The sequence below is a fragment of the Equus caballus genome, chromosome 22, assembly GCF_041296265.1.
Source record: "Equus caballus isolate H_3958 breed thoroughbred chromosome 22, TB-T2T, whole genome shotgun sequence".
Classification (NCBI taxonomy): Eukaryota; Metazoa; Chordata; class Mammalia; order Perissodactyla; family Equidae; genus Equus; species Equus caballus.
Window position 1 is genome coordinate 36,309,681 of NC_091705.1, and position 14,746 is coordinate 36,324,426.

The 14,746-nt window shown below is 46.8% G+C and overlaps 1 protein-coding gene across 11 annotated transcripts in view; it reads right to left on the reverse strand.

Annotated features, from left to right (window-relative positions):
* Positions 1-14,746, reverse strand: part of ELMO2 (engulfment and cell motility 2) — a 37,831-nt gene that overhangs the window by 6,462 nt on the left and 16,623 nt on the right. For 4 of the 11 annotated variants that reach the window (XM_023626644.2, XM_070246869.1, XM_070246868.1 and 1 more), the window contains 9 exons: positions 13,749-13,848; positions 12,516-12,667; positions 10,102-10,180; positions 6,931-6,981; positions 2,522-2,644; positions 2,023-2,157; positions 1,311-1,415; positions 1,116-1,224; positions 528-664 (listed from right to left, as the gene is read on the reverse strand). In XM_023626644.2, coding sequence (XP_023482412.1) covers positions 528-664; positions 1,116-1,224; positions 1,311-1,415; positions 2,023-2,157; positions 2,522-2,644; positions 6,931-6,981; positions 10,102-10,180; positions 12,516-12,667; positions 13,749-13,848 — 991 coding nt within the window. Of the gene's footprint in view, positions 1-527; positions 665-1,115; positions 1,225-1,310; positions 1,416-2,022; positions 2,158-2,521; positions 2,645-6,930; positions 6,982-8,858; positions 8,895-10,101; positions 10,181-12,515; positions 12,668-13,748; positions 13,849-14,746 lie in introns of all 11 variants that reach the window. The other 7 variants (XM_023626642.2, XM_070246867.1, XM_023626643.2 and 4 more) reach the window with 3 other exon arrangements.

The following is a 14,746-nucleotide window of genomic DNA, read 5'->3' on the forward strand; positions in this document are numbered from 1 at the left end:
TTCTTTATACTTTACAATCTTTTACAAAGAGATGAGCAGCTTCAAACACTCCACTCCTAGATGATCAGCTTTGAGACATAGTAGTGCCCGGCAGAGTAAGTACTCAGAAAGCATCGAGGAATGGCTACTGAGCAGGTACCCGCACCATGTGTATCAGGCCAGTCCACTCCGACCTCTCCCTAACACTTCCAATTCATGAGACTGCAGCAGGCCTGCGGGAGGGGCTCAATGAACCACAGCTACTGTTGTTACGCTTACTTTCCTGTCCCCTAAGGACAACAGGAGGGCCAAGTCCTGGCTCCACTGGATAAATGAGGGGCCCAGGCCTCCAAGGGGAAGGCACCTGCTCAAGGTTACAGAGGAAGCACAACCAGAGGGGACAGAGGCTCTCCAGGCCTCAGTCTCATGCCTCAGCTCTGCAGACCAAGCTGGTTTTCAGCTCAGGGATTCCCCAGGCTCTGGCCAGCTGTCACAGACTGTCATGTGATGGTCTCCGCCCATGGGCCTCAGAGCTCTGTGATACTGACCTTGTTGAAGTCCTCGGCTGTGGCCCTCATCTCCTTCCAGGTCTTGTTCAACAGCTGGATGCAGATTCCAAAGAGCTCTTCAAATGCTCGGTCATGGGTAAAGAACATTGGGTGGTAGTCATTGCGCCCTTCATTTGCTGTGGAAGAAAAGAAACAGGGAAAGGATGAAGCTCGGAGCTCACATCCAGAAACTTTGGATCCTCTGACCAAAGTCCCAAGGAATAAAACCAGAGTGAGGACCAGGGCTAATGAGGAGTGTGGGATGGGCCTTTCTCTTCTTCCTTAGCTTTCTTCTCCAGGGCACTTTCGGTCCGGCTCTACCCTGTTATAGACTCAGCTAGCACTTACACACAGGAGTAAATGGATGGTGGCGCAGCTCTTGAATACACTCAAATTACCAGCGCAGCAAAGCAACAGCCATGATTCGCATAAACAAGGATAAGATGGATTACAGCTCACTCACTAGTTTAAACAAAAGCACGTACGGTTGTCCAGTCCCACTGACACCTAACTTTATAACTTCGAGTCTCACCAGGCTCTTGATCACAAGGAATGGCTGAAGGAAGAGAGGGAGCTGCACGGACTTACGTAGTTCCCCAACCTGTAGGATTTCACAGAGCATTTTGGTGAGCTCAATGGCACTGCGGCCAAAGGGGCATTCATGTTTGTCTTCTCGGCTGCTGTTCTCCAAGACAATCTATGGGGAGAAGAGGAGAGGGAGGATGAGGGAGGTAGGCAAAAGAGGTGGCACTGGGACTGAGAAAGCTGGCTCCCAGCCTTTACCCGGATGTAGGTGTCCTGATGGAATTTAGCCAAGTACAGCATGTTGTCTAAGGCCAGCATTCCAGGAGGAGTCTGGGTAAAGTCCATTGCTGGGTTGATATGGTTCTGGAGAAATAAAGAAACCTGATTTGAGGATTTGAGACAGGGTCGTTTCCCTGTGTGTGGTATCACCTGAGGGCACGCCCTACTGCCCCTCCTCTGCATGCCACTAGCACGTGGTCCCTACCTCTGTCACAGTTCTTTCCACATGCCCGTCTCTACTAGGAGCCTGAGCTCTTGAGCACTGGACTGCAGCCAACTCATCTTGTATCCCCAGCGCCTAGCATACTGCTGGGCACTGAGCGGGCGCACAAAAAAGATTTAATTGCATTAACTCCATCCTCAAGCTGTATTCTATCACGAAATATCCATTCAAGCTTTTCAAAGAACCTAGTAGCTGCTTTGGAGAGAGGACCAGCGCCCTCTCCGCCACCTAGCTGACCTCCTGGGCCCTCCTACAGATGGGTTTGTTTCATAAGGCCAAATGTTACACATAAACTTGTGAACTCGCCACTGCAAAGCTAACCAAGCATCAAGGCCCTTCCAGCTTCTTAGTCTCATGTATTCCAGGGCCACCGTTATGAAGGACGGGTTCTCAAGACTGTCTGAGTGGGACCTCTGACTTCCCACCCGGGGAGAAGGCCCACCAACGTCTGCGTTTTGAAAAACTTACGGTAAACCCCAGCATTTTGTAGTCCTTGGTGTACATGGCTTTGCGTTTTTCAGTCCCACTCCCAGGAACATTGCTAGGGTCAGACTCAGCATCAAAGGCAATCCTCCTCAGTTCAAATATGATGTCTCTCTGAGCCTGAAAGGTGAGACAGACAGTCAGCAGGGGAATCAGCTACCCAAGGGAAGCAAGAAAAAGAAAGAGGGGGTCAGGCTTTTCTGGGCAGACCTCTGGACCCAAACATCTCTGAAGAGGCATCTCCTCTACTGAGCAGCACAGAGACGGGCTTGGCCCAGAGAGGCACTCAGCAGGAGGAGATCACGGGGAGGTGCCGGTCTAGACTCGCCAGAGCAGACACAAACGATTTCTGCAGACACTACCAAGTGTAGTGCCTGGCACACAGCAGGTGCTCAATACATACACCACGGGGGGAATGCACCACTTCCATGAGAAAACAGCACGCTATTTAAGCCAGGAAAGCTCTGCCCTACTTGGCACCTACCTGGTCATTGGGGTCCATCTTAGTCATCATCCTTTCTTCCAGAAGGTTAAAGGTCAGTACTTGGAGGACATACAGCTGATGGGCCATCTCGGTTTTGATGGGGCGGTTCCCTCGGATCACATGCTGGAAAAAGCAAAGGCAGGGAGCAGGGGGCTGAAATTATTTTCTTTCACATCCTTGTTGGTGAAAAAGAACGTATGCTGGGCAGGGAACAGGGCTTTCCTCCCACACACAGGGACTTCATGTTCTAGAAGGGGATGGAGCATGAATGGGCTTGATTCAGGCAGAGATGATTCACTGCAGGCCCGAAGGGCACCATCCCTTTCTCTGCACTTCCCTGGGCAAGGAAGCGGAATGAAGGGCAGAGGCTGCACCCGGCCACGCCAAAGATGTGGGAGGCACCCCATGAAGATTATGACATGGGAGGTCAGCGGCTGGACCTTACTCCAAGCAGGCACAGGACTATTCAATCCAACACAATAGATAGTGTGTACAGAGAAGATTCGCTTGCAGAATTGGACAGTATCGTTCTTTTGTCTTCCCTTAGAAAAATAAAACGTTTCAGATGGCCTCACCAAGTGGAGAGGCTTTAGAAAAGGTTACTTCCTCTCAATGATATTGAGACACCTACACAGAGGGAGACACGTAACACTCCCTGTCCGACCCCCCACACTGCCCCTCCCTTTCTCTCCTACATGTGTCCTTCTCCTTCTCTCCTGTCACTCGCTGCATGTCCCCCTCCCCGCGTCCCCTGCGTCCCCACAGCATGTCCCTCTCCCTCCTCTAACTCCGTCCCCCACCTGTCTCTCCATGGCCCCCACCTCTCCTCTCAGTTCGTCAGCTCCTCCCTGTCCCTCTGGTGCCCACCCCACCTCGGGTCCCCTCTCCTCTCACGCTCCATCTCTGTCTTTTTCTGGCATGCTACCTCTCCCTCTGTCCCTCCGGGCTCATCAATGCTGGGTGTGCTTTTGTCTCTTGCTGTCCTTTCTCACTCCCATGATAGCCTGCTCTTTCCTGCTTGCTCCTTCGTATTCCTCTCTCCCTCTGTGTCTCAGCACCATCTCGAATCCTGTCACTCTTGATCTTTTCTCACCCAAATGAGACTCTTGCCCAGTTTCCTACCTGCAGCACCTCTGTGTCCTTCACGTTCTCTGACTCAGTCCAGCTCGACGTCTCTAGAGCTGTGGTGTCCAATATGGTAGCCACTAGCCATATGTGGCTATATGTATTTAAGTCAGTTAAAATTAATTTATGTTAAAAATTCAGGTCCTCAGTCACACTAGCCACATTTTAAGCTCAACAGGTCCATGTGGCTAGCGGCTACCACCCAATGCTGGAGTAGATGCAGCATATTTCCATTACCACAGGAAGTTCTACCGGATAGCCTGGCTCTAGGGCTCTCTAACTCTAGATCAATGTCTTTTTAGAACCCCCTCCAACTTTAGATCAGCTCTCTCTAGAGCTTGCTCTGGCTTGAGATCAATCTCTTTTGACCAATTTGGTAGCCATTAGCCACATGTGGCTGCTGAACACTTGAAATGTGGCTAGTCCAAATTGAGATGTGCTCTAAATGTAAAATGCACACGGGAACTCAAAGCCTTAAGATGAAAAAAGAAAATGTAAAATATCGCATTAATAATTTTTTCTATTGGTTCCATGTTGAAACCATAGTATTTTGGACGTATTCGGTTAAATGAAATATATTATTGAAATTAACTCCCCCCATTCCTTTCTCAATGTTGCTACCAGAGCATTTAAACAGTGGCTCGCGGTATTTCCCACTGGACGGCTCTGCTCTAGACCTCCTCTCCCCACCGTGTGACTCCACGGTGTTCTTCCTTTCTCTGTCTCTTTCTTTCTCCAGATCTGCACAGCCCAAAAGAACAGCCACAAGCCACATGTGGGTATTTAAATTTAAACTGAAACTTTAAAAAATTACAATTTCAGTTCCCCAGTCCCACTAAACACATTTCAAGTGCTCAATAGCCACACATGGCTGGTGGCTAGCACTTTGAACAGCACTTCCACAACTGCAGAAAGTTCTCAGGGACAACGCTGCCCCTGATCTCTCGCTGGAGTGTATGCTAAGGCCCTCACCTCCTCCCCGTGAACGGTGACTGTTTCCAGCCCTCTCTAGCTCCCTCTCTGTCACATGCATGCCCGCTTGTCTCTCCAGCAAGAGGTCTCTCTCCTTAGACCAGTCTCAGTGTTTCTCTCCCTCTCCCCAAGCTTTCCATTCTCTGCCCTGCTCCTCGGCCTCCCTCACTTCCCTTTCCTCCCCTCTCCCCAGCCTCTCAATGCCCAGGGGCTTTTCTCTGCCATGGCTACTTTCGCCCCCTCCACACCTCCTCTTTTGCCTCACTCTGAGCCTCCTCCTTTCTCTATGTTCCCTCCCCCTGCCACTCTGATTTCTCCCTACTTGTCTATCCCTATTCCTTCTTCCTTACCTCTCTCCATAGTTCATAAAACTGCTTTGAAGTTAATGTGATACTGGTTTTCATTCACTTTAATCCCCCTTTCTCAAACTTAGAGGCATCACAGCGGGAAGGTGATCACCCCAGCCATCAACAGCTTAACCAAGTACAGCTCCAGTCTGATGAGTTACGGCCTCAGAGGTTTTATGTGAGGTCTTATTTGACTGTCAAATATCTTGAGGCGAACGCTCTTTGGCCTGACTCAGTTAAATAGCTGGACTTACGTGAGCATGCATTAACCATTTCCTAGTGGACCATTTCTGTCCTGAGTCCTGACACTGAGCTGTCTTCTGTAGTGGAATCTTCACTTGTTTACCAGGTTTGTCCAGAAACAACCTGAACTTCTAACCCTCTTTAGGTAAATAATAAGCCTCAAAATTCATTAAATTTCCCTCAGAAGGACATCGTCACTCCCACACATGCAGAGGACAGCGCCAAGGGCAGCTGCTCGGGGAAAGTGGACAAGAATGCATGGGAACCTGTGCACCCCCCGTCACTTGCAGGCAGAGTGCTCAAGCATTTGCTCGGGTTCCTCCTGCCAGACTGGTGGTGGGCTGTGACAAAGGAAATGGCCAGCAGGCAGGAGCTAGTTCGGCAAGGTGAAGTCTGGCAGGCTCTGTGTGTTTAGAGAAGCTGACTGCCCCACTTCACAAGTGCTCAGAGTTTGCTTCTTGAATTCTGTCACCTTTGTATCCTGTTCACAGTCATAGAACTGCCAATACGAGTGGAGTGCTTACCAAGTGCCAGGCCCCCTGCCAAGCACTGTGTTTACATTAGCTCATTTCATCCTCACCTCAAGATGAGCAAGTGGAAGCCCTGAGAAGTGAAGTGAATTCCTCAAGATCAAAGACTGGTTAATGGCAGAGTCGGGGCCGGTGACTCCAAAGTTCATGTTCAGAATTATTAAGACTTTCACACTTGACTCCTGATGTCTCATTTTATTCCCTTCACTGTGGTCTCCTAGTTTTCCCTTGTTTTTGACAACTGATAACATGGCTTCCTTTTAATCCAGACCCTTGGCTCTCTTCCACCTCACAAAACCACCCTGGTAACAGGGAATCAGATCTCTTTCCTGATGCCTCCTCGTCCCCACCACCTCCTGCACCTCCCTCATACGCCCCCCAGGAAACACACAGATCTTACTACAATGCCAGTCTGGTTATTTCATGATCCTGATTACATCCCCTCAACTGCCCTGGGGAAAAAAGACTCAGGCCCTACTTGATCCGGTCTGTGCCACTTCTCCAGCCTCATGACAGATCTACTCCTTGCCCCACTTTCTACCCGACCACACACTCCTTCCAGGTTCCAGCCACCCCTGGCCAGAATTCCTTTGCTTCTTGGTCTCCTTACTTATCCTCAGCCTCACCTGCAGACATTCCTCTAAAGGGTTCCTGAGACCTCCCCTTCACGGCAGGACTGATGGCTCCTCCTCTGAAATCTCCGAGACCATTATCTATGGAACCACCGACCACCCGATGCTATGACCACTCGCTTTCCTACTGGGCCAGAAGCTCTTTGAGAGCAAACACACCACCTTATTCATTCCTAGTAGTGCCCCACAATTTAGTTTTATGGTTGGTGTTAGTTGAATGAATTACTTTCCTCTTTTGTGCCTATTTTAACACATTCCCTCTGGATAAAAATGTTTGGAGTTGCAGGGCAACAAACAGGAGAGCTGGCCTCAGTACCTCCTTAGAGGCTCTGCAATTCCTGGTGAGATGGCCTCCTACAGACAGCTTTGCTTATAGAGGATTACCAGAAACAGCTTTCCAGCTTAAGAAGTGTTTAGTACCTATTGGTAAGTTCCCTCTGAGTGCCCTCCCCACTCAATTTAAATAATGACGACGATATAAGTATGATAAGAGTTGTAATTGCTATTAACAGCAGCAAAACAACAAGAGTAACAAAATACAGTGTGTTCTGGAAACTTACATTCAGGATTATGGATCGAAGGTGCTTCTGTGCAAATGCATTGGCCATATCCTGTTGAGAAAAATAAGCAAACATAAGGCAAGGTGGCAGGCACACAGCTGTGACAACTGTCACGGGAAGATGATGTTATAGCCCTGGAGCTTTTTCTCTTAAATTTTTTTCATTTTAAATGAAAAGTGGGCAAATGGGAAAAAAATGCATGGACCATCAAATGCATTTTATACTCTGAAAAACTCCCTCACTTTTTTTGTGAGTAAAAATGAACTCAAATGGAGTTTCCCTCCCGAGTGGCACAATCAATCGCATCATCTTCAAAGAGGGACGAGGACTGCTTCAGGACGAGACGCTTGTGTTACGAGGATGCTGGGTGACAGACAACACACACGGAGCACAGAGCAGTGTGATGGTTCCCAAGCCACATGCACTGTTCCAGGCAGCACCCACCGAGGCCAGAAGGGACTCTACGGAAACCCTGACTCCAAGCCGAGGACATGGCTTTGGCCCCAGCAGTCCCTTCCAGCCCCCAGCGGCCCCCTGCAGATGGAGTGGGGTGCAGACACTCTGAAATAGTAAGTGGTCCATAATTGACTTCTGACTGGCTTAGAGAACAACCTGCTGGGTGCATTTGGGTCATTTTTCATAATAGGGTCCCTTTTTTTATTACATTTGCTTCAGATTTTGACAGTAATACTTTATTTGTTTAGCACAGTCAGGAAGTAAAGTATTCTACATAGGTGACTCAGGGAGCATAAGGGTCCTTTCAGAACCTTATTTTGACCATTCTTATGCAAATCTTCTAAAAATATATGCTATACATTTCTCTATTTCTGAAGAGACAAGGGTGATTATAATTTAATCATCACCAAGGACTTGGCTTCATCAAAAGGAACCTCAGTTATTATTCCATGTTGTGACACCGTAATACGCTAAATAGCTACTGAATGTGAAGCTATTTTCCACTAAACAAAATGGTCCCAGGTTACCATGCTTTTAATTTTTCTGACAGCTTTTCATAATTCTTCTGTCTCCTCCTTCCAATGTCAGCCATCGCTTCTTATAAGGTTAATTAGTATGACTTCACTTTCTAAACTGCTGCCTTAATTTAATTTTATAGATAATTCTAAATCAATGGGCCTGAGGGAGCTGTCACACCTCTCCAATGGAGCAATATCCGTGAGTGCTGTCATTTTTCTCAGAGCTGAAAGGGCTTTCTCTCTCACTTCTAGATTTCTAGCCATATTCCAAATGGCTGACACTGCCAGGAACATGAAGTTTTGCCTTGCGTTCCTTGAGCGCACACTGGCTGCCAGACGGGGAAGGTGGCCTGGAAACTTTGGTAGCTGTAGGAGGTCGGCTCACAAAGTGGGTAATTGATAGTGGTCTGCTGCTGGAATATAAAGGACGTAGAGCAAAGCTTCCCTGTGGTGCTAGGGGAAGCACTCATCCTCTTTCAGAGCCTCGCGAGCTGACCTCTCTAAAGATCCCTCTAAGCAAGAAGCGAGGATCCAATTCCTTTCTGTCAATTCAACACCTTGTCAAATTCCTACAGCCCAGTAAACGTCCAAAAGGGCGTAGATTTACCTTCACTCTTTGCTACACCAAGCTGGAGGGCGATGCACTGTGCTATCATCTAGATGAAAGTCACAGGCTATTTCTGACTCTGATCTTCCCTGGCTGAACCACAGACCCACGTAAAGGCAACTGACAAAGGAAAGACGGGGCCACATTCCCTGGGGCAGGCGTCCCCTTACTCCTTTATGTGACTCTAATCTGCAGTACGTCCCCAAGTGTCCTGATGAATGACATTTACAGCACATCTTTCCCTGTTGGAGCTCGAACACCTAGATCAGATCATGAGATTCTTGCCCAGCTCTGACCTCCCCACCTGGAAGAGAGCCAAGGCCCTCTCACATGGCGGTGCTACTTACAGTGACAGGCAGGTCTAGAGGATTAAGGTGCTTGTCCTGTCGCAGAAAGCAAAAAGCACAGAGAGAAGCAGATGGAAGAATGAGCTTTCAGCTTACATTCAAAACAGGACTACGAAGGAAGAGATTAACAGAGCAAAGCCATCCAAGACAGACAAGGACAGACAGACCCACAAATGCTCCTGGTCCTCCCACTAGAATCTACCAAGAGCATGGTACACGATCCCATGTGAATTTCAAACTGCTAAGCCCATAGTATTGAGAGAGAACTAAAAAGTCTTTCTTTTGTACACCACTTGGGCTTTTACCAGAGAAAGCTAGAATGTTAGAGTTGGAAGGACCCTTACAGCTCATTTAATCTGGCCCTTTCATTTTACAGACAGAGACACTGAGACCTGGAGAGGCTAAAGCAGGTGCCCAGTCAGTGGCAGGAAAAGTCCTCAGCCCCAGGGCCCTGGACCCTCAGGCCAGTGCTTGTTCCACTGCCCAGAGGATTCCTCGTTTCCTCACTTGTACAACAGGGGTCTTGTTTTTTCTCTTGACATCCTTGTGAAGTAAACGAGGCAGATATTGTTGCTCCCCTATTACAGGTGAGGAAACTGAGGTTCAGAGAAGTAGAGCAATCTGCATAATGTCACACAGCTAAATAGTAGGGGAAGAAAGAAGTTTAGAACCTGGATCAGAAGATCATCATTCATGAAACTTTGTGCTAAGTCCCTCCACTCTTGCTTCCTTAAGTAAGGATCTCATTTGTTTTGGTCTCCTTGGACTCCGCAGTGATGCCTAGAGGATCTCCTCTCCCTTCTTATTCATCCTCTAACCCAGAGGTCGGCAAACTAAGGCCAAATTAGGCTCGTCACTGGTTTGTATATAAAGTCTTACTGAAAGACAGCCACACCCATTTCTTTACCTACCATTGAGGCTGCTTTTGGCTACAATGGCAAGGTTGAACAGTTGCCACATAGACCATAAGGCCCACAAAGTGAAAAATATTTATTCTCTGTCCCTTTAGAGGAAGAAGTTTACAGGTCCCTGCTCTAACCCAAGGCCCAGCTGGTTTCCCTCCTAGCTCTTCCCTGGGTCTTTCTTAGCAAAGCCACTCTGATGGCTCTGACCACAGAGGAACAGGAGGAAGGACTCTGGGAAAACGGCTGGGTTTCTGCTCTCTGTACAGCAAAAGCTGGATAGGCAAGAATTCTTCTCTTGGAAGAGCCCAGACGAAAAGTTTGAAAAGGCAGCCACAGACCTGTCGCTTGTCCTCAGGAGCCTTCAGAAAAAGTGCGTTAATCAGTGCAATGGCGTAGGTCTGAATCTCCTGGTTGGAGCTGTGTCAATGGAGAAAGAAGGCAGAGGGAGATTAGAAGACTGACCAGCAAGGTGATGCTTAGAGATGGTTTAAAACAATCACTCGCAGATTGTAATCAAATAAATAATCTGGGGCTAAATCTCAAAAGCCTTACAAGTGGGCATCCTCCTTGACCCAGCAATTCCACTAATTTATACAAAGACAGTAATCGGATTGCTGCACAAGATGTACTGGCAAGGTGTTTCATTAAAGTACTAACAAAAAAAGAAAGAACAGTAAATAACCCAAATGTCCACATTAGCAACTCTGCTTATCTACATTAAAATCCTAAGCAGTCATTAGCACATTTTAGAATAAAGGTTCTTCACTTGGAATTCAGGGATGAGTTTAGAGTGTCTGTGAACCCTAGAAATGGTGCAGAAATTATTCCATGAGTTGGCTGACTATGTGTTATTTTTTCCAAGGAGGTGAGAATCCATAACTGTTACTGGATTTTCAAAGGCATCCGGGATGCAAAAAAGATTTAGAACTACCCTTTTAGAAGAATCTTTGACATGGGGAAATGTTCAAGATATATTATTCTGTAAAAAAGTCAAGGTATACATAGCATGTATAGAAAGATTCCAATTTTGTTAAAAACATGCATAGAAAAAAATACTGGCAGGATAGTCAATTTAATGTTAACAGTGGTTATGTCTGGAGGTGGGATAATAGGCAAATGATTTACTTTTTGTGGTTTCCTGTGTTTTCAAAGTCTTCAACTACAAACTTATTTTATTTTAAACAAACAAAATAACTACAACCATTCTCTGGAATCTTATAATCCTGGCACTTGATAAGACGTCTCCACTTGCCACGTTGTGGATGCATTCTACGGCTCTCTTTGCAGGCGGGCTAATGGACTTCCTGGTCAGGCAGGGGGGACCCTTGGAAGTCTAATGGAGGGCCCTAAGTGTCTCTCAGCCCAAACAGCAGAGGCATAATTTCTGGTCATGGCTATGGGTTGAAAGTATTCACAGACTGACCCCTAAGAAATGCCATGTTCTTCCACCATCCTTAGGGAGTCAACCGGATCCTTCCCAATTCAGAAACAAAGAAACAGAGGTAAGTCTGAGGTCAGGTAAATCATAATTCTCTATCTGGACTTTATAATGGTGCCCTCACTTCAATCAACCTTTTTGGCTTTTTGTGTGTGAAAACAGGCTGAAGAATTCCTTAGAAGCGACAAGGAGAAATCAGAGCTGCAAATCTCCTTGTGCTTTCTTTTTACTTGGATTAGTGGGGAGGTACAGGTTGGGAGCACAGCTGAGTAAAGACAAGGCTGCTATAAACAACCAAATCTGGGAGTTATGGCTTCCGCTGGAACTGGCAGGGCATCCTGCAGGCATTCTGCCAGCGTCCAACTCGCTAGAAGGGAGCAAGAGTCAGAAAGGAATAGCAGGATCACCACCCTGGTTCTGGGAAGTCCAGTCCCTTGAAATTGTACAGAATGATTGAAAGCGAAGTAAAAAGAATGGAGAGGATAGGAACAGTGCTCCAAAGGGTTCATCTTTCTTCTGGTTTTGTTTATCATGTGGAAAAATGTTTTAGGATGTGACAAGCTTCTTAAAAAACAAACAAAAGCAAAAAACTCCTGAATTTATTGAATAGCTATCCTGTACTGGCCACCGTGCTAAACCTTTTATCTCCTTTGATCCTAACAAGTCTGAGAGGTGGGGATGATTAACCCCAGTCTAGAGATGAGGAAACTGAGGCCAGAAGAGACTAGGCAACTTGCTGAAGGCGGAGACCCAGTATGCAGTAGGGCCTGGATTTGAACTGATATCCTGAACTCACACCCTATACAATACTCCTTGCTACCCTCCACGGCATACTGTTAGTTCAGAAAGTGTTCATTCAACAAATAGTAATTGAGAGTCTACTTAAATCAAAGCAGGGGATACAAAACAGATTGGTCCCTGTTCTCACAGAGCTCAAAGTTTAAAATGGGACATGGATAATAAAAATACAGTATTTTATATAAATATAATTATCGAAGGTACAGAGACTACTTAAGCCATAGAAGAGAAAGCATCTAATTCTGTCTGGTACCATGGCGGTACAGGAACATTGGGAAAAACTTCACCTTATCCTAAGAGGAGAGGAGAGTTACAGAGGATTTTAAGCAGGAGCATGACTTGATCAGGTCTGAATTATGGAAGGAATTCTAGCAGGTGCGAGGAAGAGGTGATGAATGAATGAACAGCAGACCAGCAGCTTGGAATACAAGCAAAGCAGAAGTAGGATGGAAAGAGAGCAAGAGGGGAGAAGAGGAAAGACAGGGAAGGGAGGCTGGGGCAGAGTCTCTTACTCACACCTGGAGGTGAGAGATGAGCTGTCCCACGGTGATTTCCTCCGCTATCTTCTGGTACAGACTCTGACTGTTCAAGACCATGCTCTCCAGGATGGCCAGGGACCTCTGAAGGATTGACACATCCACCATGGGCTGGCTCACGTACCCTGCAATCTGAAGTCAGGGAGGGGCAAATCAGTTAGGAAGCTCAGGGCCCATGGCTCAGGGCTGGATGGCTTAGGTTTCTGATGCTAGTCCATGAAGGTGCTCCCCTCTTAGCCAGGCTGCCCACATTTGGACTGTTGTCCCTAGGAGGACAGTGGTGTGTGCCAGAGATTCCCTAGGTGTGGATAACTCAAGTTCAAATTACAGTATCCAGTCAGCTGTGTTTCCTTAAAAATCTAAGGGCTTAATACTTTGTTTTCAAAATAAGGGTTCAGGTGTGAAAAAGCTGAGTGCAGACAGCAAAGGATCTTCCTGATATGGGATCTCATTTCATCTCCACGTACTCCTCTCCTGACATACACTTTGTCCCTATACACACGTAGAATAGCAGAGACTTGGAGAGACAGAACGGACCTCAAAGTCGTGGAATCTGATCTCTCTTTTTGATCCCCATTTTAATACCCTTGGCACATGGTCATTCCATTTCACTTTCACCAAATAGCCCCAGCATTGGGAAGTTCCCAAGGTCCCAAGCCAATGATAGGTGTATAATTCTAGGTCGGTGGATATATAAAGCCACATTGGTTTTAGTTTGGTTTTCTGAACTGACACTACCCCTTCTTGTAGAAGAAAGGAGGGAAAAACCAGAAAGATCCCTCCCACCCACTGAGTTCAATCTGACAATGCAGACACGCTGCCTTGCAGAACTGTAAATAGAAGGCAGACTCGCAAATATGAGGCAAATGAAATGAATGTTTTTTATCCAAAGAGAAGGGAGAGCTCAGGAAGCACACCAGAGACGTAGGGATGGCACTGGTTGACTGGCTGTGTGATCCCAAGTCTCATGACAATCCAATTCCACTTTGGCCAGATTCAGCTCTGAGAACCCACTTCCACCTTCTCAGTACAGGCCCCGAGAGTGTCACAAAGTAAATCTTTCAGAAGCCACAGGATGACCAGAGCTTGAGGATGAAAAATCTGGCCTCAGAGGATACAAAGCTGACTCTCACTATATTGCCTGCATTGCCCCTTAAGCCGAGAGAACAAATGGCGACTGAAGGAGAGAGAGGCGGATCACTGGAGACCTCACCTGCTTAATGAAGGTGATTGAAACCATGTCCCAGGAGACAATGCCATGGTCCATGAGCTCTAAGAAGGCAGTCAGGGTGAATGCCAGCATCTCACTGTAGCTGAGACACGTGCAAAACACACACAAAATAATACAAAGATTCAGAACCAGGGAACACAGGTATGAAGGCAGCCACAATAGGGATGGATTTCGACGTTAAGCACCACATGAGAATCAGTCGACACAACTGTGAGTAAACATCTGCAAACACACCTAGCCAGACGTGGAGCAGATTCTGTCCAGGTGTCTGTCATTAGAAAAAAAGGCTGCTGGGTGTTGAGGCCTTCCTTCTCCGTATCACCTCATCTCAGAGAAACAGAATCACTCATCCATTTCCCAAGAACCAAAAAGATATCAGACCTTTGTCAAACCGCAGCACTTGGTGGGGAACCTAAGGGAGCCTATGTCCCATGTTCACCTTTAGGCCAAAAGGCAGCAGAGTGCCGGACAGAGAGCACAAACTTTGGACACGAGTTCAATTCCTGCTCAACTATTTACAAACTGTGCAAATTTTATCTTTTCAAACTTCAATTTCTTCCTCTGTAAAGTCAAGTTAATCTTATAGTGTTAACCTCACAGGGTTGTGGTGAGGGCAAGAGGACAATGTATGCAAAGCCCTTAGCACACTGCTGACAGAGAATAAGGATTCAAGGGTTTTCCCTCTTCTCTTTAGACATTTAATCCTTTATACATCTGTGCAGCACTCTATAATCAACAATTGATATTCCCACTTACAAAGCATGTTCAGATCTATTCTCATTAATAATACTCCTCATGACAATACAACAAGGCGGGTATAATCCCCATTTTAAAGAGAAGGAAACCAAGGCCAGTGTAATCCTTTACTCTGGGGAGACTGCAGAACTCCCGGGTCAGTGCTGATGTCAGCCAAAGGCTTCAGGATTTCAGTGCAAGTGGAAAGTCTGAGACTAAAAACAAATATTCTTGATTTGTTGCTC